At 36.0% G+C, this 27,725-nt stretch overlaps 1 protein-coding gene across 5 annotated transcripts in view; it reads right to left on the bottom strand.

Moving 5' to 3' along the window:
- rerea (arginine-glutamic acid dipeptide (RE) repeats a) overlaps positions 1-27,725 on the bottom strand; it is a 338,260-nt gene that overhangs the window by 33,883 nt on the left and 276,652 nt on the right. For all 5 annotated transcript variants that reach the window (XM_039755537.1, XM_039755539.1, XM_039755540.1 and 2 more), the window contains one exon: positions 23,470-23,550. In XM_039755537.1, coding sequence (XP_039611471.1) covers positions 23,470-23,550 — 81 coding nt within the window. The remainder of the gene's footprint in view (positions 1-23,469; positions 23,551-27,725) is intronic.

Here is a 27,725-nt window from a genome sequence, read left to right as displayed (position 1 = left end):
ATAATTTATAAAAAAAAAAAAACTAACCATAAACAACCAAGAAAATAAACCTTGCAGTCTCTTTAAAAACAAGCCCGGTGCATTCTTTAACTGCCTTCTCGCCCTCTCTCTCTCTCTCGCTGCACAGGGAATGCACAGGGAGAGACTGAATATGTGCGGAAATCATCGGCGCATACAAACCAGAAGGGAAACTGGCTTATTTGTCACCAGAGTGTGGTCGTGAACAGATGCAAAAGTTTGGCAAACTTTTTGGTCATAACCCGATATATATACATACACACACACGTTTATGTGTGCATATGTATATATATATATATATATATCTCTCTATACAGTAATCCCTCGCTATATTGCACTTCGACTTCCGCAGCTTCACTCTATCGCAGATTTTATATGTAGGCATAACAAAATATATATAACGCGGATTTTTCGCTGCTTCGCGGGTTCTGCGGACAATGTGACTTTTTACTTCCTGTACATGCTTCCTCAGTTGGTTTGCCCAGTTGATTTCATACAAGGGACGCTATTGGAGGATGACTGAGAAGCTAACCAATCAAAGCACGCAGTTAAGTGCTCCTGACTGAGAAGCTAACCAATCAGAGCACGCAGTTAAGTTCCTGTGTGCTGAATGCAGTGTTAACCAGGAAGTCTCGTCTCGCTCATTCAGCATCAACGTGTTTCGCTGTGTAAAGAGTTAACTTTTGTGCTCTTTTGTGTTTATCTTTGTGCATAGTCAAGCCCTTCATTATGGCTCCAAAACGATCTGCTACTGCTTCAGGGGCCGTGCCCAAGTGCCAACGGAATATTTATAAACAGTGTGGGAGAATTTATAAGGGCTAAAAATATAAAAAAATAACCATACAAACATATGGTTTCTACGGATGTTCACCTATCGCGGGGGGTCGGGGGTCTGGAACGCAACCCCCGTGATCGAGGGAGATTACTATATATATATATATATATATATATATATATATATATATATATATATATATATATATATATATATATATATATATATATATATATATATATATATATATATATATATATATATATATATAGAGTTAAACATCATGAAGCAGGAATATTCTGATCATTTTGCATCCCTGGTTGCTGATAAGCATTCAAAAGAAACCATGCCACTCTGGTGTTTCCTCCCCATAAACAAGATTATTGTTTCAGGAAATGGGACTCTTATCCTTCCTGACATAAATTGTTCTTCCATTAAATGCTGTCAATAAGGAATACCAGAAATGACTGTGAGGCTTTTGGTCAATGTTAAATTAATGTTTCATGGGGTGAAAAAGAGGACGTACAGCAGCTGTGATCAATGCTTTCCAAAAAGGTGAATCTGTCGTGGGTGGGACAGAATGAGTTGGAGAAGTGGGCGGGATGGAGTGGAGCGAGGATCTGCGAGATTATTTTAAATAATAAAAAGAAGAAGAAAAAAAAAAGTGCTTTGGAATCGAGGACCCCAAACAAAAAGGCTTGCCCAGTAAAATGCACCCAATAGGCTTAGGCTTCTTTTTAATAAAAATAACTATTTTCAAGTATGTAATAAGTTCAAACTGATTATTTTTATTCTTCTTACCTGATGGAGTCTGATCGGGTCTCTCAAGAGACTGAGCGAGGAGCCGGGAGTGTCTGGGCTTGTGAGTGTCCTGATTAAAACCAAGATCCAGGCCTTAATGACCTCTTGGGCACAGCCATGTGTCTGTCTGCATAGAGAAAGTGTCGACCTTGTCAAGAGGTCTACTTACAGTACCTTTACAACGACATTCATGTCTCTGGTGACTCTTCCTTTGAAGTCAGTAGACAGATTGGGAGAGCATGGGGAGGTCATGAGGTTGCTGGAAAGGGGTGTGTGGCGCTGCTGATATCTATGCCAAAGGATGAAGGTCCAAGTCTTAGTCCTGGTGCTTCCTGTCTTGTGGTTGTGAGATATGGATGCTATCCTGTGACCTGAGACGAAGACTGGACTCCTTCGGTACTGTGTCTCTTCGAAGAATCCTTGGGTACCTCTGCTTTGACTTTATGTCGAATGAGTGGTTGCACACGGAGTCTCAAATGAGGCAAATTACCTGCATTGTGAGGGAGCATCAGTTACAGCACTACGGCCATGTAGCGCGATTCCCCAATGGTGATCCTCACTGTTGAGGGCCAGCGGTTGGATCAGGCTAAGGGGACGCCCATGTAACACCTGGGTGCAGCAGATAGACGGTCATTTCCAGAGGGTGGTACTGGACTATATGTTTGCCTGGGGGGTCGCCAACCAGAACCCCAAGCTGTTCGGTCGTGTGCTGCGTGTGGCAACATGCTGTACCAGTTTATGCTCTCCAACCTGACCTGACAGCAATTGTCAGCCATTACTCATAAAAATAAACTACAAGTTCTGTATTTTGATGGTAAATGAAACTTACCAATAGCAACATGCAGATGATGGCCAAAGCATGACAGTCTTGTTCAGTTATTGAGAGCAATGGCTTTAACAACATTGGGCCTGCTGTTAAGAAACTCTCTTAAACCACTCACAGTATTTTTGCCAGTGTGATCCTCAGGAAAGAAACTTGTCTAAAGGCAGGAGTTATGTAGCTTCCAGTGGTTGTCATTGTAGCGAACAGTAAGACTGATATATGGCTCCGTGGTTCAGCTCAACCACATGTTCGTGGGTTGAAGTAAAAAACCTCCACCAACAATAGTGTAGCTGCTAGTGTGATGCAGCATGGTTCCTCCATTGTAAGCAAGGATACAGTATCATTGAAAAATAATTTCTACCTAGGATGTTTCTTGGGTAGAGCTTTTTAACCAGAAGCTTAAAGCCCTCCTTTTCCACCGACTGGATTGGCATCATATCCTTAGCCAAATAATATGCAACTGCATCAGTCATTTCCATCCACTGTTTGCTCTTCCTGTCATATGGAGTGCAACTAGTGAGGACTCCAGCAATGCTCAGTTGAGTCATTTCTTTACTATTTGCCTACATATCACCAGCTGCTGGCATCTCCAGGCGTGCCTTCGTAGCCTGATTGTACTGGATGGTTTTTGCTCCAGAGGTGAAACAAGTTGGTTGTGTTTCCACCTTTAGTGGTAACAGTTTTCTTGTATATTCCGCAAAGTATTGTGCTGTGTTGGAGATCTGACCTCTTGTAGCCAAACTACTTTCATACTATTTAAGTGGCTCCCCTTTTAGGTACTAAATTATAATCAGAGACGGACATGCTGCTCTCGCTCTCAGACAGATTCGGGCTTGTGTCGTCGTTGTGCATGCTAAGGAAGATAAATGCATTCATTCTGTTGCTATATCATTGATATTGCAAGATGACACTTTTTTTAATCATGTAAAAATGTATACACTATTTACATACACAATATCACTCTGAAGCAACAACTAAACACTAAATTTTAACTATGTAGCTATGTATTTATATTAAGTACTCATCCAAACCCTCACTTTCAAAAATATTTTTCATTCAATTCCTTGAAACAATTTTTTGTTCCACTAGACACAGAAAAATTACATTTTGTAAAACAGATTGAGTTTTTTGTGCTGCAATTTACACATCATCCCTTGCCTTCTGTTACAGTTGTCTCATACAATTTTAGTGTTTATTTTTTGGTCATTGTTGCTTTTACTTCTGTACATACATACATTTTCATACCAACTTCTTCCAATTCTGGGTCACAGGGTGAAGGCAATCCCTTTCCTGGAAGTCCTGTGTGCAGGGCAGGAAACAGCCCAGGCAAGGTCCCCAGAGCTAGTCCCACTCACACTTACACCTCAACGATTGACACTGGCGACGGTACCGAGCATCTAATCAACTGAGCCTTTATTTTATTTGCTTTTCCCTCCCATGTCTCTCACCGATGGTTTTCCCTTGCCACTCTCCTCATCACTAAAACAATAATTTGTATTGCAATGTTGTGTTGATCTGCTAAAGTCAAACATTATTGCAAAATAAATATACAGTATTAGATACAAACAGCATAACAATTTTTACATCTCATTATACTTGCATTAAAATGTCTGAGCCCGACCAAAGATTAGAAAAGAAATGTGTTTCAGAAAGCAGCACTCCCGGTTTACAAAAGCTTCCAGATTATCAAGGCAAAGGCCGTGCCCTACTTTGAATTCACACGACACAGATGGAAGCATTAAAAAAAAGGCAAACAAAAATCTATGTCAAAAAGCATATTACAAATATACATAAGTTCAATAATTCTTTCTGCAGGAAAGAAGCAATCATGTCTACATTCCATATTGTAAACATTTTGTTATTTATAGATATTTCACTATATGGTCAATTTTTTTTATCACAACATAGAATCAAAAATGACAATTTTCAGGGTCACCTGGTAAGATATACATTGGCAATGTTCTATTTAATGATGGCAATAAGTAGAAACAGCAATGAAAGACAGGGAATATAATGTCAGTGGAGTGTGGTAGGGAATCATCCGCTATTCCAACAAATTTCCCGAGGTGATAATTGAATGACAGCGGCTTGAAGAAAATCCATTTGCTAGCAGTCTGTCAGAAAATGAAAAAGCTTTGCTTGTTATTTTCATTTCCTTTATATATGTTGCCTTAGGGGTGTGGGGTGGGTGAGTGAAGAGAATGAGGCTTTTGGATTTTAAAGAATCTAATTGTGAAATAAAAATATTACATTTCTCCATAGTTTATTTTCCTCTTTGCTCTTTGGCTAACAACAGGCATTTCAAGTGACTAAGAACATAAAAGGATATAAAAGTAAGATGATGTATAGAAGAAATATAACTGCATACTATATGTTTTATATGGCCTGTTTAGGAAAGAAAAAAAAAAGCAGCAGATAACGTTTCCTCTTAACTGCTCAACAACTCTCAAGCTGTACACTTTAATACAGAGTGATCTGTGCAATCTTACAATACCTGTTCTAAAAACAGAACTAATAACTGACAGCTTGATTTCAACATGTCTCATCTTATTACAAGTTGATCTTGGTGAACATGCCCAGGGAACAAGTATGGACATCAATCAAGTGTTATAAAAGGAACTGCTGAGATACTTTTACAAAGTTTAACACATACATACAGTGTAGTCTATGCTGTGTTTTGCGATTTAACAGAATATGACTTTTGTATGCACAGCCAACATAATATAATTTATAGATAGTAGACAGTCTGCATGGTTTTGGTCTGCAGAAGAAAGTCAACTACAAGAAGTGTGTTGTGCAAAATGAAGACAGAACCGTTTATTTTTTATTAAACCAAGGAAAGAATTGAGCCTTGCTGTACATGTTTAATTTAAACAACTGTACCACAAGCTCAGTTTTATTATCGCAACCTTAGAAATTTTTCATGCAGACATGCAGTTTGAATTGATGAAGCATGAAAACATGGGTAAGATAACAAACGAAAATAATTCATCCATGCAAAGACAAGGTTTATAACTGTATTTCTAAATTATTCTTATAGATTACAGTTCACACGGATTACAAATTCAGGATCCCCACCAGTAAACAATTTGATGGAAAGTGGTACTGTATTGTACTGTACTGGGACAAAATACAGACACTACATTCTGAGAACACTGATGTAAACTTTACCTGTATGTTTCCTTCTTGCAGATTCTAACTCTATATTTTACTACAATAGTTGCAAATGTTACATTTTTCTTAGGTTTTTTCAATAAGATTTGAGACTTTTTGTGATAGTTTTGCAACAATCACTGTACTACACGTTACGTGAGGAAATTTAATTATCAACTTGCCAATTTACTTCTACTCAATATAAACAGCTTTTCTACATACAATATGCTTTCTATAGCTGGCCATTCAAAATAATTACCTATTTATTTTTTGCTCACCATTTCCTTTAGCCATGAACACAGCTGGTCAATCATTATTGTGCCTTGGCCATATATTTTGGCCTCAAGGCAAATATGCTGTGATGCTGTGCTGGTCAGCATCCTGCCAACAAAGGATTTAGGAAAGATGATTTGTAAATAATGCACAGCCCTCATGAAAACTATATTACATTTATTCTGAATGTATGTAATGTGATATGAATAAGCGATCCTTTGTATAATTTATTTTATTTCTCTATATTGCTTGTCACCTAGAGTATACAATATAGTAAATTATCACAGGATTATTATCAAGTCAAACAGCAAAACTTACAATACTATTATTTCCTATTTTTAGCAAAACAAAAGACTCAATGCGGGTATCCTTTTGTGTATCGATATTTCACTTTTATTGTTAGGTTACATCACCACCAAGCATGAATGGATTTGTAGAACAGCCAGTGCACAATGATGGAAGATGGACACAATGCATACAAAAACGAATGTACAAAACATCAGAAAAATCAATTGGACAACTCCCATAAAAAAGATGGATTCACAAATGGGAATACTGACAAATTAGCAGAAAGTATGTGACATACTCAATACAGGAAAGCAAAAAAAAAGATGTAGTTAAAGGTTACCCCATGAGCTGGCCACAGCCGACCACAGACAATTACACAAAGACATCATTTTGTCACGATAGTACACCTGCGCAGTCACTTTGTATTTTTACTATAAAAGGGAATACACACTGTGTTATCTCTTTGTGTTAGCAAAAGACTAAGGATACAAATTGGATGCACTGGTTTTGTTAAATAAGCAGAGTTAATAGTCAACAGCCTATGCAGAACTTAAATACAGTCTAACCTGCATTGGTAAAGGCTGCAAAATTACAACAAAAGAAAACACAAAATGTGCATTAGACTCTATACATTTTAGACAAAGTTCTTCAGCTTGGTGAAATTTCATTTTGAAAACATCAAAAGATTGATAAAAAGTGAAGAATGAGTAAGACACAGGGAGGCATTTTCAGTGAACAGAAAACAAAGATGGAGGCTCTGGTACTGGGAAACAATTTTGAATGTTTTGTTATTTCTCAATGACTATTAGCACTACTGAAGGAGGGGTATATATGAAGGGTGATCAGAAAGCTTCAAGGAAACACCAGTAAAATTAAACACATTTCTCAACATAATCCTTCTGAATATCACTATAAAGGTTAGGACATTCACAGAACAGCACTATGCCACTCAACTAAAAATGTTGTCTTGCGTGTGCAGCTTATCTTCTGTAAAGACCACGTGTCCCATTACAGTACATTTCCAGCAGAGTTTTCTTACATAATCTTAGCAATTTGGGGAAGTCATTGCATGCTCCCCTAATCGCCAGTCATTTAGTCCCACATATCCAGCAACTCACTTCAACTCGTCTATGATTCCTCATGATTTTATCTTAAGCTGCTGATGTGTGTTGGAAAATGCAAAAACACTTTTCTCTGAAAACACAAGGAACGCGGCCATTTAAAAATGCTTCCTTTGGTGACAACTGTGCAAAGGCTTACTTAGTCATGCTATTTTGAATAGTTCCAATATTACACCGATGTATGCTCTTCAAACTTACTTTTTCTTTAAAAAAAATAAATAAAAAAGGATACTACAAAAGGTGCACTCAGTATCCCAAGAAAAACCTTTTTTATCAAACATACAAAAAATGGTCAGCTGATTTTGAAATGCACAATGGAAAAGGCACATAACTCGGCAGCCATTTCTAGTAACGTGAAAGGAAATACTAAAATGATACTGCATATCCCTGAAACCACATACTTGTTATCAAAGCAGTTAATGGACCTTGGCTACGGAGACAAAGAGGTAGATGAGAATTACATTTGACTTGTTTTTGAAAAAGGACTAGTGCACACAGTTACTACTGTACAAGACCACATCTTGGACATCTTGTCTGGAAAATGACAAGGCCTGGAGGGATGTGTGTTTGCAATTCAAGTTTCAATGGCTCACTTCATTTAACAGTCAATATCGACCAAGTCAGGTGACATAATACTAGAGTCACAATGTGAATGTGTTTCTCAGCAGCATTTATAACTCAGAAATACTTAAAAAGCATTTACAGCTGTATGTAATTTTTTGTTGTAATGCTCAACTTTAGTGCTGCATTAATTCCTATAAATGTACATGATGCAAAAATGTAGTGGAAAAACTACAATAATTTACTATATAAATCCCCAATAAACACGTATGACTTTCCAGTATCATGTGGACCACAGTGTCTTAGAAATGTCTACGCCCTACATTGCTGAATATTGAATTTTACTATAGCTGCTTTGCAAAGAGAATCATGGTGTCCATCCTGCCCCCTTCAATGCAGCTCCTTCTTTGACTCAATGAGGTTTACATTCAACAAGTGATAATATTGCTTTCATGTTATTTAAAGTCTACTCTCACCAAAACTGGAATAAAGAAAAATGATCTATTTATCTTGGATTGAGAGATATTCATTTTGCTACTGTTGCTTTGATAGACTAGATTACAGATTATGGAAGATAAAGCCCACCTACAGTCAATTTAAAACAGGCTCTAGCACCTTGTGACTCTGAACTCAATAAAGTGGGTTTAATTATGTACATGGCAAGATGGAAGTCAAAAACTGAGCAATCTTCATGCACAGAGGGTCTGGCTACACAATTAAATTGATAAATGAAGTATTAGGAAATGTTATTTGTTTTATATGTAGTCAAAACAAACTGTTATTCCAACATTTTCACATTTACTGCACAGTGATCCATTTCAGACTATAGATGATCTAGGACAGCTGGAATTTGAACTTGAAAAGTAAAAACAATTAGATATTGCACACGGTTTCACTGTTTACATTTCAACACTATGCTTTTTACACTTCCGTTGCCAGTCCTTTAGCCGTATAATTGCTAAATGAAATGCTGACCGCTTACGTGGAAATGAACTAATATGGGAGTTGAACTGTTAAACTGATTTAACAGACATTAGGAAATACATGAGGAAAAGTTCATTTACAACTAGATAGAACTATTCTACAAACTGCTGAATGTGCAAGACTTTCAGCCGAGATTCTAACTGTTGATTAAAGTGTTTCTGCTCAGGGAAATATTTTACTTCAACTTTGCCCGAAACAAAAGCATGGGAGGCCTTTAAAACCTTAATGCGTCTTGGAAACAAGGCATGAATATGCTGGTAAAATACTAGAAATATTTACGAACAAATGAAATGCTTAATGCAAATGCTGGCAGTCTCTGGTCAGGAAAGTAAATAATTAAAATTTAGATTAGAAACATAATGCCAAACCAAAATCCTGCTGTTCACTGTGGTCAGATCAATAAGTTAAGGTCTATAAATAGCACTGTCAGCAAAATATTTCAATATGATTATTAATATTTAGAGATATTAATACAGATTTATGCAAATGCACATTTTTACTGGATATTGGGCAATAGAATTATCTGTTCTTCTAGGATTTCTTAACTATTGCTAATACTCTGAAACAATAGGACATTTAAACATGAAACACATTAATATGTACTTTATGAAAGCAAGGGACCAAAATTTATGAGACCATTGTGTTGTTCATCTAAACATCAAAGAAAACAGAGCTTGCCAATGAAAGTTAAGTGATTTCTCTCTCTTTTCACAGCTGCCTTCTTTCATTACCAAAAATTGGGATAAAACAGTAAGAGTATATTTTTTAAAATACACATTTATTTAAAAAAAGGTTTAGACAACAAGCAGCACTGCTTAGTTCTGTTAATTATACTATCATTTGCCAAAACTGACAAGATCTTCTTAATTTTCTCAATATTCCATGAATAGTAGCAATGCTGCCCATGAGAGAAAGGCATCAGAACACATGGTGCACCGCAGCTTGCTGGGTATCTGCAGACCATTCAGAGTGCCCATGTTAAGCCCCGTTCACTGGACAAAGCTTCTACAATGGACACTTGAGCAACAGGAGTGGGCCGAGGAACAATGGAAGAAGGTTGCCTTGTCTGATGAATCATATTTTCTTTTAGAATCCTGGGAACAGCCAGCTGCAGGTGTATCATTTAAACTGGGGGAAGAGATGGCAGCACGAGGGAAGGGAAGGAGGCAAACCAGTGAATGAAGTGTGATGCGTTGGGTAATGTTCTGCTGAGAAACTTGGGTTCCTGGCATAGATATGGCTGTACCACCTACCTAAAGATTGCTGCAGACCACATAAAATATTACATGGTCCAAGCAGTACTGTATTCCTGCAGATAAATTTTAATAATTACAAAAGGTTTAAATGAATGCATACTGTACAGTTGTTTAAATAAATTATGTACAGTTGCAGCACATTCAGTAATCAAGTATGTAAACTTGTTGTTTTGAGTCCATTTCATTAGGCCTTACACTTCACTACCTGGAAAGTGTATAATAATCATCAAAGTAAATATATAGTGTGCCCAAATAACTGATTAAACTATATTTATCTACTGTATACCTCTGACAGGCTACAATTAATTTTTATTATTTTAGTTGGAAGCATGAGTATACTAGCAAAATCACTGACTAATGAAATTAGCCAGGGCCATATATCACTGACAATTAACAGCAGAAATCCAGCAAGAAACTCTTCCCACAGTTTATACGGACCTGATGATTCAGCAAGAAACTAATTAGGTGCAAAAATTAAGTGGAACCTGATAGGCACAAAAGGGTTAACTGGAGGTGATTATGTGTCTCATCAAAGACAAGGGGAAAGTATTTCGGACTCACAAGTGCCTAACAGATAAGGTTGCTGAAGTAAAAAGCTTACTTTCAAAAAGAGGAAATGCAGCAAGGATGCCCGGTCCTGGAATAACTTGCTGGCATTGTAAAGACTGACTCTATGTGGGACAGAGTGACCTTTTCATTGTAAAGCCATTAAAAGGCCTTACATGGATTTGTGTGCCACCCAATAATGAAAAATGTTAACACTTACCATTTCCCAGACATTAGACAGTCTAATCAGAGGACAATGGGTTTATTTAGAAAAAGAACCAGAAATCCAGCGAGTACGGTGAATAGTAACTACCTATTTTCAAAGTCCTACAATTTCATTTGACCATTAAATCTGTCAGTGACAAAATTTTGGCAAAATGGCATTTTGAAAGGAGGCTCACGCAAAGTTTTAATAAGTTAAGCATATAAAGACTAGCAAAGGAACAGAAGCATTTTACTGTAACACATCTGACATGCTTGTCATATGCCCAGAACCTTTACTGCTGCTTTCTGAAAGCTAGTAGTAGTGACACTAATGCTTAAACTGAGGATGGACAGCAGAGTAAAATATGTTATCACTATAAAACAAAACAAACCAAATCTAATGCAATACAAAGATGTCTATTCTCTGCATTAAAGACTAATGCAACTTAACCCCTTGAAGTAAATCTCTGAAATCCCACTTATAAAGTTACACCGATTCACTCAACTGCTACAATGTATGATGAGTAAACTCTAAACTTTTTTCCTTCAACACAAGCCCTGACTTGGTTGGATGTTCAGCATCAGAGAACATTTTGCAAAAGTGGATTCACTCTAGGGCTGCAACAACGCATATTTTGATAATCGATTAATCTTTTGATTATTTTGTTGATTAATCAGTCAGTTGAATTCTAAAAAAAAAATTGAAATTAAACACACATTAAACATCTCTATAAAATTTTTCAGAAATGTATTTGTTAAAAAAACTAAACTACTTGTACAGATATTTTAAACAAAATTTATCCAGGTTTTTGAACAACATTTACATAATACATTGAAAATGCAATGAGCACACACACAAAACAACAGTTTTCAGTAAATTAACTAAACTCACAATTTGGCTTATGTATTCAGAATCACACTAAATTTTCATGAAAATATCTGACCACCACAATATTCCACCACTGAAGAATCTGTTGTACCATCATGACTTAATTATTATTATGTTTTGTAAGTCTGCAGTAATATTTGAAGTTAGATCAGCATAATGAACCTTGCTGTCATCTGTTGAGGAAATGTCCAAACTATTTTCATTTAGTAGTAAAACAAGTGGTTTCATTTGTATGAAACGGTTTTCACTCTACTATGTAAAAAGGCAAGTTTATTTAAACTTAAAGTTTGTATCTTTTTGCATTATCATTCGTCGTTTTTTTGCGTCTGGAAAACTTTGATCACTGCAGATTCTTTGGCACATTTATTAGTACCCTATACACTGCATGTCACTGTCAGGAGTGTGCTGTTAGATTTTCACATTTGAAATTGTGTGATTCTGCCACAAAATCTGTTTTACCAACTAAAGTAGGCTTGCTGCAGTAGTAGTTTACGCACATTATTGCGTATTCCTCCAGACTATATAAAAGACACTTGAAGTCCGATAGCCAACTAGTCTGGAACTTTCCCTTTTCCACCCTGCTCTTGTCTTTTGACAAGCGATACGCCTTTCAGTCACGTTTGATGTGCTGCAGGATAAGCCAATACATTCTTGCAGAGTTTTTGATTTCCTTTGGAAAGTTTTCTGCTCAGACAAGGACTTGCGTTTCTTTGCATTCCATTTTATGTAAACACACACACGTGCTAATGTTACACGTGTTGGCAAGTGTGTAATGCAGCACCATAAAACCAAAAAATCGGAACATTGACTAGTTAGTGGCTAATGACACGTTTTATTATAATAAAATTCTGTCGCACATGCTGGTGTTTTATTCGCAGCATAGGGGGTTGGATAATAACTCCAATTATTAGTCACTTTAAACTGAAAGTCATGTCATTATAAGCCCAGCCTAGCAAACATTGCTTTCATACAGTATATCTGTATCACATAATGCTGAAGTAACATTTGACTTACTGGATTAATGGCAAGTCTTCCTCCTCCACAGAGCCTGGAACGGTATGTTTCCTGTTCAAATGTGTCGGTAGCCTGGCTGTGCTCTCGTGCCATAGGAGGTCAGACCTACAACTCTGTTTTTCTGCCTTCAGAGTATAGTGCTCCCTGACTCAGGGAATCTTATGTCATCCTGTCTTTTCTGGCACTTGCTTACCATCTGCCTTTTCCCAAATGTGTTCACAACTGAATGAGGTTGTGACTGAACTCCGCAGCGCAGGATACTCAACCTAATGACGCAATTAACCTACAGATGAAAGTGATCCATGCCAACATTTTTAATAATCAACTATCATCGATAACATCCATTAGTTGTTGCAATCAAGACTCTCTTGATTAAAGTAATACTTTATACAAAAAAATATTTTTTTAATCTTTTTTCCCAGTTGTTGTGTAAAGTTAGGACAGAAAAAATATTTAATCTCATGTTTTCATGAAGAATGGAGATCATAAAGTTTATAATACAGCAGGTTCAATAGGGACCAAATACTAAACAGCAGCAAATAATGTTAAAACATCCCATATGTCACTTAACCAATCATCTGCTCACAAGGTCCAAGGCTCATTAATTGTTTGCTAAAATGTTGCTAAATAATTTCACAAAATGAAAGTAATACACAATCATGTAGCACATTAAAGTGAGATTGAGCTTTTGAATTTAAATTTGAAATAAGATACATGTAATCAATAAGAAAATCAAACCTGAATTATGGCGTGCCTGGGGTATATTGAACTATAATGTTGTCTATGAATGGCGGACTTCCATTCCTTGTCAGAAGTTTTAGTTGAAGGATTCTTTTCCAAGTTCCCAAGGATCATTAAAGGGTAAATTCCTTAAAACATTTTATATAACTTCACCCAGATTCGCCAGTACCGCTTCACGGATAGACACGTGTGACAGGTGCAGGAAACTGGGAACTGTAGGCTGTTTTTAACAAAGGGGTCGCCAAAGCAAATCATCTTTCTTCATAGCTTCCTGTCCTCATCATCTTCCTCTGTCATACCTCTTCCCTGGCAGCTCTATCCTTATCATCTTCTCCTAATAAACTCAGCACCTCTCCTCTGCACATGTCCAAACCAACACAATCTCGCCTCTTGTCTCGCAACTGTCCCACCTGAGCTGACCCTCTAATGTACTCATTTCTAATCTTCGTCACACTCAATGCAAATCTTAACAACTTTAACTCTGCCACCTCCAGTTCTGTCTACTGCTTTCTGGTAAGTGCCATTGTCTCCAACCCATATAACAGAGCTGGTCTCACTACCATCCTGTTCAGATGCCAATACACTATCAATACAGAGATCAATAAATGACACAATCCTTACAATAGAGAAGGATGAAAAAGGTGAATAAGATACTGTATAGAGGAGCAACGTAATACATCTTCTCTGCCTTAAATCATGTCCTACACTGGATCCTTATGACAAGCGAGTTGCTGGCAAAATAATAATTAGGGCTGAGTGGCACACAGGGCAAAGCTCACAGAAGATTAATAACAGCATTTTTTTACATTACAATTCAAGATGGTATTGATTTGCAGATTCCAGCTAAATGAAAAAATAAAAATAAAAAATTTGTCCAAAATATTTTGCAGCCTAGTAGTAAAGTTCAAAGGTAGGTAAACATGAAGATTTCAAATGCGTGAGAAGTAATGGCCTCCAGTTTTTAAGTCAAATGTGGGATTTTAACCAATAATTTACTTTTTACGCTAGAAAAAAACAACATACATCACGTCCTGCTGAGTATTTTAAAAATGTTTTCATTATTTAAAGAATATTTAAATTTATGTTTTCCTTCTAATAGTCTCTGCTGTAGTTGGATGACTTTGCATGGAGCCTTTTCTGGCGAGATCCAAAACTTGAGTTTTTAATTTGACCACGTGTCGTAAGTTTCTCCGAGACACACAACTGCTTCTAGTGCTTCAGAATGGTGGGTGAAGAAACTGGGAATTACACATTTCCAATCTGTAGTTTTTAGTTGTTTTGTGTTTTTCTGGCCAGTTTAGCACTCGCATTCGCGTTTTTCTTAATTCGAGGACACACTTCAGACACTCAGGAATGTCTTTATACACAGAAGAAAGGAAAAATAAACTTAAATGTTAATTATGAAAATAGAAAAAAAATGACATTTAAACTGAGCATTCTGAACGATTGTAATTTGTAAAATTGTGGAGCTGATGGTACCAAAAACTACTTGATTTTATAAGATCATAGCCTACATTTTTTTAATTATCACTTAAAAGGAAATAGTTTTTCAGTTGCAATATTGTAACTAAGAATCTGTACTACTAGGAAAAGGGAAAAAAAAACTGTTTCCATAGTCCAATGATAAATAAATACTTTTCTAAGTTACCAGAAAAGCCCTCTAATACAGTTATGACTTGTACTGAGAAAAATGTATAATATATAATGTACATAGCATAATGGCGTAAAGTTTGTACAGTTCAATGTTCTGTAGCTGTACTGTATTATTGTAAAAAGATGTCCCTTTTAATAAAATATGCTAAGAAACTGACTTAAATTTATGAAGCAGTATATTTAAATATTACTTTAAAACATGCTCTAAACAAATATACAAGCAACAATTTGCAGATAAATAAATATCCACATATACAATATCATCTAAGTAAAATACAATGTGCAGTTTTTACAGAAGTGGTTTAAGTAGGAACAGATTTTTTCCACTTGTGTAAAATGAAAACATCCAAGTCAATTATTAAAATGCTGCCATTACAGATCAGGTACAATTATTCTCTTGTAGTGGTTCAGTGTCAAGCACTGAGAAGTAAACAGGTGATTAGGAATCTAATAACCGGGTACTTGGGATTAATAAAGTATCTACCTATCTATCTGTCTATCTATCTAAACAGACTGACACCAGTGACACTAAAGTTAAAACACTACATCATTGGGAATTTCTTCAGATGACATATTAGTTAGCACTGCTGCCTCACAGGTCATGAGTCCCGAGTGTGAATCCTGCTCTGAGCGTTGTCTGTAATGAGATTTTGCACAGACATTAAGGTTCGGTTTTCGGGGGACTCTAAGCAGTCCCATTCTAAATAAATGTATTCCACTTTTGAATGGACTAAAGCTTTGTTCAGGGCAGGCCCAGTCAGACACATGTGGAATGAGTGAGTCATTGAAAAATGGACCGAGGAACTTGAGTGTTCTCCACATCATACACTACTGTTACTGGAAATGTGAATGAAAGCTCAAGTCGAAGATCGTACACTGTCACAATGAATTTGGACCCATAGTTTTAACATGCTATATAGAATAATGTAGACTATTTCAAACGAACAACTTCTTTATTACTCTCATGCACAACTCTAAAATGTTTTTGTTAAAATGACCTATGAAGATTTTGCTTAGTTCAATCTGAAGTGAATGCCATAATCTTTATGTGACAGAAAGATAGGAAGAGCAAAGCATTCTACATGAGATAATAAGCAAGCATGTGAACCTTGTCAAGTAAATTATGTGCTGTTGCTGCTGCACACTGACAGCTGTACTATAGGAAAAAAGCACACATTCACTGAGGCAAATTGAAGTTTCACTGATATGAAAACCAAATCATGAATATTGCAATGAAGCAGTCTGATGCAATAAAGTTTCCTTGGCAAAGACCATTACAAGGCACCTGCCACCCGATCTTTTCTCATCAAAACAGTTATACAGAAAAGAGGCTGTCACTCACAGTTACAGCAGGGTCACAAAGGTGAAGCCTGAATAAATTCTAAGAAAATAAAGCACACTTATCAAAATGGAGTCCAATATAAATTAAGTATCCTTCTTTTGTTTGAAATATTATATACCGTTTGAACAGGAACTGTGATATAAAGTGACAGGTTGTAATAAAAAGGAAATTAGAAGCAAAAGCTCACATTAGAGAATGCTGACCAGGTGAGGGCAGCGTGGTGGCAAAGTGGTAGCACTGTTGCCTCACAGTGAGGTGGACCAGGGTTCAAGTCCCTGGTCCTTGCTGGGCTGAGTTTGTATGTTCTCCCTGTGTCTATGTGGGTTTCTTCCAGGTGTTCCAGTTTCATCCCACTGCAGATCTGGTGAATTAGCGACTCTGGTGTGTGTGTGTGTGTGTGTGTGTGTGTGTGTGAGAGCGAGAGAGATCACCTGCAATGGACTGATGGGCACTCCAGGGTTTGTTTCTACCTTCTACCCGGTGTCAGCTGGGATAGGCTCTAGCAACCCTCCACCCACCACAGCCTTAGTCTGGATTAAGTGGGTTATATAATGAAGTGACATCACCAGGTAAGGCCTGCAAAGGATTTCTAGATTATGTAAGGTTACTAAGAACTAGAAATTATGACAGTAAAGAAGAATAAATTAACCTAAAGGGTGCATCAATCAAGGGTTAAACTAGTTTTTCAATTACCTGTTTTTATTTTTCAATTGTACAGAATTATGACATGTTTGTCAATAATATACTTTAAGAAGATGGTAAACTGACTTAAGTATCACTTCTTTTGGGAATTCCATTGTCTTATCTTTAATAGTGCTTTAAAGATGTGCAATTTCCAATTTATTTTGACAGTTTCACTGGGATCAACTTGAACCAAGCTGCGTTATATAATTGTGTTGTTTTCTGATTTCTAAAAACTGTAATTCAGCCAAAACGCTTTGAAGGCTAACAGTCATAGTGCATGCCGATTAAGCAGAAATTAAAAACAAAACAAAACAAAACAAAACACTGACAGCCTAACAAGCTACTAACTTTCATAAAATAATTCCAATGGCAAAAGACAAATCTGACATTGCTTCAAAATTATATCTATATAGCTTACATTTTTATTTACATATTTATATTATTAGTATTGGCATATTTGGGTGACACCTCTATCCAAAATGAATTATACGAGAAACACTACATATAACTATGTGTGTGTGTATATATATATATATATATTTATTTTCCATTCCATCTGACATAAGCCAGATAGAAAATGAAAGTGGAGAAAAACTAAAATAGGATGAAGTAAATGACACAGTCATTTTGTATCCTGCCATTGGATGGCTATACACTTTGGAATGATAAGTTTGGAAGCAAAAACTCTCAAGGTAAATGCAGGAAAGATGGAGGTGATGAGTGAGTATGAAGGGGCAGGAAGTGCAAAATGATTACTGTGCAGCGTGTGCATTAGAGGTGTTGGGAGAAATGCAAAGCAAATATTTTCATAAATGGGTGAATAAAACATGTAATGGTGTGAATGGTAGCCTGCCGGTGCAAATCTTATTTGTAAAATGTGTGCAGGATGCTGATATAGTATGCTCCCCCATTCTGACGTATAAAGAAGCAAGTCTGTCACTAAAATAAAAATGCTTATGAAAACCATGTTTGGAGTTGTACAATATATGGAAGTGAGAAATGAAGACAAAAATGAAGTATGGATGAAAGGAATGGTGATGACAATGACAAAATGCAACTAACTGATTTGTCATGGAGGCAAAACGTATTGTAATAAAGAGAAACAGACAAACATGGCTTAGGCATGTTGAGAAGAAGGAAGAGAATGACGACAGGGTGAAGGAGTACACTGATACTGTTCAACTGATTTATTGGTTATTCTTATCTACCCTCAATCAAGAACAAGACCCTTAGAGGTTTGTGAACTCATACACTTGGGTCAACTGCTCTCCTACCCTTTAGAGTATACGCCACTCTTTTATTAATGGGGAAAATCATGATCTCTGATTTGGTTGTCAATTTTGCACTCAAACTGCACTGTGCTAATCTGTGAAGCGATCACAGTCTGATGAGTCCAAAAGAGAATCACCATCTGCAAACAGCAAACCTAGACTTCTTCAGTTTGTTCCAACCTTTGGGGCTTCGCCATGATATACTGTCCATGACAATTTTAAACAGAAAATGAGAAAAGAAAAACCTTTGGCACGGCCCATAACATATGCTGGTAAGTCCTGACTTAACAGACATCTTGTGCCACAAATACAAGGACCATATGATTTGCAGCAGTCCTGAAACCTTATGCTCTTTCTGCACCTTTGACAAGACCCCCACAGGGTACACTGCCATTAGCTTTTCTTCTAATTTACTAACCATGTGTAGATGAAGTTGTCAAGTTTCCACAACCTCTTAAGTATTTGTGCAAGGACAAAAACCTAGTTCACTGTTCCATGGCTGGAAAGGAATCCACATTGTGTCCCCTGAATGTGAGGTTAGAAATCTGGCTGGAGTTTCTGTTTCAGGATAACAGCTTTTTTTTCCCAGAAATCCTGAGGAGTGTGATCCTACCATAACTGGAACACACCATCTTTTCTCCCTTTTAAAATGGGGACCACAAGTCCAGTTTGCCAGTCCCAAGGCACTGCCCCCATCTTCAATGCATCACTGAAACCTTTTGGGCTCACCACATACAACGTAATGGTGACAGAAAAAAATTGTCTATAGAAAAGATGCGGCCAGTGTTAATAAGTCAAGTATTCATATGCACAAATTACTATGCTGAAAAATGTACAAAAGGAAAAGACATTATTTTGAATAATGCAAGGAAAAGTTATGCCTACTAAGTTTTTTCAACTGACAGTAGTTATTGAAAAATACATTTCAACTTTCCAGATTAAAGAGGAGATGGTATTTAGTTAAAGTGAAAACACTGACAAATTTACTTGGTTTAATAAAAATTACAACTATTTTACCTTGGGAAAGACTGCTAGAAATTCTAAAACCACTCTGAAAATGGCACTTATATAATACGTGGGTCAACTACAAAATTCCACTTATGCATACCTTAAAAAGAGAAAAGCCATCTAATGCAGAAAACTTCCAATGAACATTAGAATAACTTTGACAAGAACAGGCCATTCACAACAAAGATCAACCATATTCTCCTAATTTCTCCAAAGTAACATTGAGATGAGTGTTGAAAATCCCAAAAGTACCACAGTCTACTACACTACTTTGTAACTCATCCCATGAACCTATAATGTTAGTGTCAAATACATCCTGAGCCAATTTCCATCTGTGTCTCCATGTTCGTAAGGGAAAAAACACCTGGGATCCACTTTATTAACTCGCTGCATAATTTTGAACACTTCAATAATGTTACTTATTAATCCTTCTTTGCTTAAAATGAAAAGGTCTGGCTACTTCCATATTTTTTTCCTATAGGTCATACCTCACAATCATGGAGTCAGCCTGGCTGCTCTTCTTTGGACTTTTTCCAGGGCTTTTTCTTCTTTTAAAATATAGAGACCAAAACAGAACACAATACTCCAGATTTGACTTCCTTATTGTGTTATAGGTTAAGAATAACATCCACTGACTTGTGCTCTACATGTTAGGCAATATACCCTGAGGTTTAATTAGATTTATTAATCCTTCCTGTACATGGTCTACACACAAAGTAAACGGTTTATTACAACTTTCTTGGTCCTTCTCATAATATGTAGTTTCATGTTTCAAGAATCCCACTGTGTATTGAAATCTTAATGTGTGCAATTCTTTACGGTACATGACATTTAACATAGGTAAATGTAAAGTATTCAATTATGAATTCTAGTCAGGTCCATCTGTAGTAATTGGGAGACCAACTAAAGTCATCCAATTTCACCTGGTTTACCATCCCAGTGAAAACTTAACTGGCTTGTTATTTATATTACTATCATGATCATTATGTATATTAAAAAGATTCTTTTGGGACAACATTTTTAATATCTAACTTAAAAAAATTCCAGGGATCATAACTCTTCGCTTTGTGTATTTAATTTTGCACTCTTCTAACCACTACATGCACCCTAAACTCCCACTTCTTTAAGCCTGACCCTCAGACTCGCGTATGGGCCATCATCGAGCCTTCTGAAAATCAAGATAAATAAATATCATATTTACCTCTTCAATTGTATGTTTTTATTGTTTCCTCATAAAATGTCCTGTTGAGTGTTCATTAACACACCCTTTCTTGGTATGCGATGCTCCCCTTTTACCTTGATAATTGCTTCCATTAATTTACCCGTGATACATGCTATGGTTACTGGCCTGTGTCCATACAATACAATGACTTTTGAAAAATAAGCATGATCATTTGATATGCGTAGTCCCCAACTTGATTTAATCCAAACAGAATTTCTCTCCCTCTGCAATTTCCAATTCACTACGTACCTTCTTTGGCAGTCTCTGTGACTGCTGGGAGATATCAAACTACTTCACATGTGGAAACTACAAAAAAGTGAATATTCAGAGCATTCACTATCTGTATAGGTCAGCCCATACTTAATATTTCCCAATACACTTCATCTCCTCCCTGACCATTATTTAAGTACTAAAATACTTAAACCCTTTGGGTCATCTTTTGCATTTTCTGCAATACTTCTCTTTTAACTTTATTAATATATTTTATTAACCATTGCTCTCATGCACTCATAAGTTTTACTATTAGTTCTGGAGTAAACAGTATTTTACAAATCATATTAATGTGCTTTCTTTGCAACTTTTTTTAAGCTTTCTTTATCCAATACAGAGTTCTCTTTAATATCTTACTGTTTCTTAATCTTACGATAAATTTTGCCCTGCAACGAACATACAATACTTTAAAATCTGTTCCACTATTCCTCCACCATCTCTGCATTACAAGATTTGTAACCACCTATCTTATTTAGACTTTGCTGTATCTGGCCAAACAATGGCCCACCTAAAACTAAATTTAACAATTTTGGTTTTTCAATAGGCATTCTAACAAAGCTAGCTGTGTGAAATGTATTGTCACTAGATATTAATGGTTTAGTAATATCAACCCTTTGCATATTGTCCTTAGAATGTAGTTTTTTGGTATAATGTATTAAATCCCGAGGGGAAATTCTCTTTTTCATATACTCCAACTTACTCAGGAGTTTTAGGACTCAAAGAACAGAAGGCAAGTGCTATCCAATGAAAGATCACAAGTACTTAAAAGTTAGTCTTTTTTGACACAGTGAAGCTATATATGATCCTGACAACCCCTCTTTCTAACAGTTGTTCTAATTAATTTCACTAAGGAAACTGGCAAACACATACATGAATTAAAAATAAAGTCCCGACTATTTCCCAACCACTCTCTTTTTTAAAGAAGTGTATTACAAAAGAAAACATGAATTGGGCTTTAAACCAAAATAAGTTGTTCATGAGATCAAGAAAGTGTCATTATTTAAAATATGCTGCTATTACTGTCACCACCAGCAAATAGGTGTGTTTTGAAAGGCCTTCACTGTCCACATGCCTCTTTCTATAACAAAGCCTACATGCTGTGATTAAGTCTTTCCAGCTCTAGATAGTTTGATTTTAAAGGAGCTGGATATAAATTTGCCACACATTACTTACCTTCCTTCTTTAAATTAAATGCTGATGATGAACCAGACTGACCAAAGCAGCACTTTACAGGAATAATTGTTAAGATTTACTACCTGAATACTCTTAATGAATTAACTTCTAAAAAAACTAATGTTGACCTCATTTCTATTAGCAATGTAAATGACACACATTTCTTATCATTGACTAACTGACAGCTGTGGAGGAAGACTGTTGATGGACTGTTCCATACAGTGGACACAATGGGAGGACTGGGCGTGGGGTGAATGCATCCTGCACTTTACAATCTAATGTGGGGCTTTGATTGGGGGAATATTTATTATGCCAAACTACATAATATTGCTCAAAACCAAACCAAAAAATAAATCCTAGTCCCTATTAAAAAATGTGGGTGTTACTTGTGAGATTCAATGGTAATAGGGGCAGTTACAACTGGCAAGACTATGCAACTAATTAAAAGTAGTCCATTGAAGGAGCACATTCTGGTGTATGGAGAGGTTAACAATTACATGTTGGCATTTCTGCAGATCAGTATAGCTAGTCATCATTTTCCTTGGGAAAGTGAGTTTTCTATTATGAATACCATGAAATTATCATGGCCATATTTTTGTACATAATAAGAACTAAAAAAATATATATATTGTTGGTCAGCATGTTCATTTTCAACTAAACATTGTAAGAGTAAATGATTAAGTGACATGGTCTAACCTGACCACACAATATATTTGCTAGGAAAAGGTAGCAAGTGTCTCCCAGAAACACACTGAAAACTTACACAAGGGAAACTTAAGAAATTTAGCAACCTATTAACAGTTAAACTCTGGGAACATTATATTTAGGTCCTAAACTGATCATTTGGAGAAAAATGACCCATATGTCTAATTGAAGTATGTGACAGCCACTTCCTTTGACTACACTGAGCAGGTTACACACACTGAGATATGGTGCAGCCGGTGAGTACAGAAGAAAGATGATAACTTTTAAAATAAAGAAACTCTGCCAACATAGCAATTGCACTTTAGATGCAAGTTAAAACTTTTAAACTCGTATTTTAGTATGCTATTTTGCATAACAAAGTAGCAAAATTAAAAAAACTGAAATATTTACAGAAGCAGATTAATTTTGAATGTAAAACTATTAAATCTTGAAGACTTATCACCCTGTGCCATAGTTTAAAGCCAGGGATGATGCTCTTTTTAGCTAAGTGGCTACCACACAACAGGAACTGGATCCAGAATAGACGATGTAATATAGTCCACAATAAACAATTTCTTTCCCCCCCGAATCATGACGGAATGCAACTTATATTTTAGTTACAGCATATATCAAATCATGCAAGCATTAGTGAAACTAAGAAAAAAAGATTTTCCCACTAGATGAAGATAGAAAAACTGTACAAAAACACACTTACAGTCTCCTTGTTAGGAAGAAGCTCCTTTCGAATCCTAAAGAAATTCTTGCCGTACTGTCTCAGGCCTTTAATAAACCGTTTCTGGGTTGTTTTTTTGAAAAAGAGAAGCATAGAAAACCACAATTAGTAAAGATCCTGCACAAGGAAAACTTCAGCAAAAATAGAAAACTTGTTTTTTTTTTTTTTGAAGGACAATGCATCCATTTGTGGCTTTTTAATCTTAAATGATCATTGAGGAGTCAAAATTCTCATTTGAAAGGATTTGCTGAAAATGCAAAAAATAAGTTGATCATCAGTAAATATGATACTATGCTAATAAGGTCTTAACTGTGAATTAACAGACTAAAAGAAATACACAAACAAAAATGAGAACATTTGAAAACAGCAATAAACAGATTTAAAAGTAACTTTTAATTTAACAGCATATTTAAATTTGAAAATTTCATCCCATGTAATTTAAAAGTTTCACAAATAAAGATATTAAAAAACTAGTACAACTTTCCTTCTCAATTCTATCTTTAAAAAAGGGAAAAATCAATTCAGGAATAAAAACTAAGATAAAGAAAGAACGCATGAAAACACTGAACATGCAATCCTTACTGAGTTCTGAAAACGCAAGTAAACAAGCAAGCAAGCACACACACAAAAAACCCACACAGACTAACAAGTATGGAGTGTATTCCTTTAAGAGCCAGCGACAGTCAAAGCCATAAAAAAAAAAAAACACGAAGGCGCATAACATTCATAACCAACCAACAGCTCATACTTTCTTCTTTCTCCAGCTTGCCCAGTTGCTACATGTCTCTGTTTAGGCGAGTACTTGTAATTCCAGAGAGGCTAAAAAGTGAAATTTCCAGACAGACTGTGGTTGATCCAGGTTCAGGTAAATAAAAATGAAGGTGCTATCCCAAAGTCCCAGAAGGTGGGCAGCTTTTACAAGCAAGAAATCGCTTGTCACTCTCTGCTCTTGCACTACAAAGGGGAAGGCTCTACATGTGATCTTTCTGCAAGAGAGCCTGCATTTCCTGGTTAGACATAAAATCCGGCATGGATCACTGACTTGTATCAAACAATTCAGTTTAAGAGGAGATTTAAAATTCAGATGTAGTGACTTACAAAAATGACAAAACACCTCTGATGGATATTTTCCAGCTACAAAAATAATTTCTCAAATCTCATTAGCAGTTCTGGCAGATATGTTCAGAGGTTTGTCTACATGCAAAACAAGGCATAAAAATGCTTCAGACGAGCTTGTTTTAGAAACCTCAACAGCAGTAGGTACACCAGAAAACCAGTCATGGATACTGGATCTCAAGTTTAGGCATCACATAAATGAAGTAACAAAGTAATAGCTAAAAGTTTCATAACTGTATACAATATTTTAAGCATATATAAATAGTAGCCTTGAAATATAAAGTTTCCATCTTTTTCTGTCATTTCCCTGTGCAAAAATGATTTGCCTTATAACAGTCTATCAACTACAATGTAGTTACTGACACAAAATAACTTTATGCCAAATATAAAATCCCTTTTGTTATCAGGTCCTGAATGATAGACACAACCAAATGAAAATAAGACAGTCAACCCTGGTTAAGAGAGAAATAAATATTTTTTTCAAACACTGGTCATTAAGGAAGACAAAACCAGTAATTGCCGACAGGATGCCCTCTTTGAAGGTGTAAATAATTTTAACAAGGGTATATGCATGTCTGTACGATACTCTTGCCTGTGACTGACATTGCTTTGGCAAACTGCATCACACTGCAAATTCAGACACATTTAACTGGGTGCTAAACTGACCTTATAAAGAGGTCCTTATAACTTTATAAATTAAAATTTAATTTATGTAGCAGAACATAGTTTTCAAACTTAAAACACTTTTTTGTACATATTTCCACCCTGCTGTGGAAGGTCTGCCTCAAGTTTCTAAAGATATCACAAGTAAGTGATGACTGAAAGGTACTCATGTGATAAACCACAATATAAATACATATAACGACCTAACACATCACTGCTCTGTGTCACTTATTGGGCATCCGGGGTAAGAGCAGCTCTGGATAATACCACTTCATTGATCTTTTTAAGAAGTTCTTGTAGTTTTCCTTTCGTCACAAGACTGATAAAAGCTGGTATTGTTTTTTTTCTTCTGAAGCTGAATTAAAAAAAAAAAAGAGTAATAATAATATATATATATATATATATATATATATATATATATATATATAAAATAATAATATATATTTTCTAAAAGTATATTTTTAATAAATTAAGGGGAATCATTGGGAAAAACTAATTTTTGTAGGAAATCCATAATATGCGATTTATGTAGAAATTAAACTTTATAATAGAAAAGTCCATGAGAAAGGTGTTGGTTTGTTAGATTTAGGATATAAATATACTTTGACTAGGTAAGAAAAGTGCTACATAAATATAAATTATTATTACTACTATTATACCTTTACTTTATGCACATGCAAAAAAAACATGCACTGGATGATTTACTGGTTCTCTGTGCACGGCTTCACTTACTATGAGTAATATCATATATTATACAGCATAAAGTAAAATGAATTATTTACAGTGAAAGTCATAGTTATGCTATGGTATGCTTTTGATGCTTTTACAACTCCAGACCTGTGAATATCCAAAATGGAGAAGAAAGATGTTAGGGTATTTATTATTTATTTGGATCATTGATGTCTACTATCTTTTATTCCCCACATATTACAAACATCGGCATCATCACACAGTAAAGTCACTCTGTAGTATTAAAAAAATGTTTGACTTGAATATCATTAGCATTTTAACCAAATACAACTTACTCTTCCAACACTGCACTCATCTGATTTGATCAAACATGGTTACAAATGATCTTTATTGTACTCATAAAACTGCTTTCGTATTAGTTTCATTGTTGTTAAGAATACTTGTGTATTTCAGGTCCATCATGAGAGCCATAAAGAAAAATCTTTTATAAACTAATTTTTGTTTGAGTTATGCATTAATAGCCAGTGTAAGACTACTGTTACATGTAACTTAGTAGATAAAGAAGTGGACTCTTCCTGCTTGCTGGTTAAAGTTTTGCCTGCTGCCCAATGTAGAGGCTGGACAATCACTTAATCTGCCTTTGTTTCAACTGTAAAAACCTTATGAATTCATGCAAACAGTTGTGCAGTGCATCTCTAAATTGCCAAGGGGTGGGACTTATTAAAACATATATGCTATATCTCAAAAAATATCTTGTTTAATCTGTCAAAAATCCATCTCTATTGGTATTTGTCTGAAACCTTTATGGATCAAAAGTATAGGCAACAACAGATTTATCCAATTTAACTAAAGTAGACTCCATCCACATTTCTACAAAAGCGTTCTACATCACTGATTGCAATTACAACAAAACTAACTTTTGATAGTGTGCAGGTCAATTGCAGAAGGCAGACAGAAACACAAGCACACACTCACTCACTCACTCATACAGGATGAGAGAAGAATTTCAGAACATCCAGAGAAAATCAACACGAAGACAGAGATCTTCACCCAATCAAGATACCTGGCTGGAAACTGAACCATTCATCCTGGGGCTGGAGGTCAGCATGGCTACATTCTATACTATCATGTCATCCCTTAAACACAGCCTATTAAAAGCAGCACACATCAAACATGCTGGTAAGCTTGTCTTCTCCCAAAGCCGCCTTATTTGCCTATCAGTATCTCGATGTAAGTGTTGCTAAATCAAAGACACCTGAAGGAAGACCTTTCGTTTGCTCTAATTGCCCCACTCTAATTATTTACTCAGTAATATTTACACTACTGCCTGCCTGCCTGCCTCACTGAGCCCTGCTATCCTTTCCCCCTCCCCACACGTCGACTCCTGTTTAAAGTTCCATTTCAGCTGCCTCAGCTCACCATTCTAGCAGCCCTCCCAATAAATCATGCACCAATCTGCTCTCTGAATTGTACAGGGCTATGGCTTGATTGCTTTAGCCCTCTGTTGCTAGGCAACCAGGCAAGAGGGAAGTCTGAGGATCGCTGACAAATAGCCAAGCGGCTGAAACAACAGACTCCTTTCTGTCAGAATTTGTTCAACAGAATTGGCTTTTTTCCCTGCTGCTCTTTGCTTAACACTACATAATTGTAAAGGAGGAAAATCAAAAGGCCATTGTAATATATACACACTTCCTGCTCAATAGTTAATTGTAAAAAGCTGTAGAGCAGGCTGAGATCATACAGCGTATGGCGACAGAAATGTGATACTG

Source organism: Polypterus senegalus, chromosome 6, assembly GCF_016835505.1.
Source record: "Polypterus senegalus isolate Bchr_013 chromosome 6, ASM1683550v1, whole genome shotgun sequence".
NCBI lineage: Eukaryota > Metazoa > Chordata > Cladistia > Polypteriformes > Polypteridae > Polypterus > Polypterus senegalus.
Note: the sequence above shows the minus strand (reverse complement) of the source record. Positions and strands in the feature narration are given on the sequence as shown.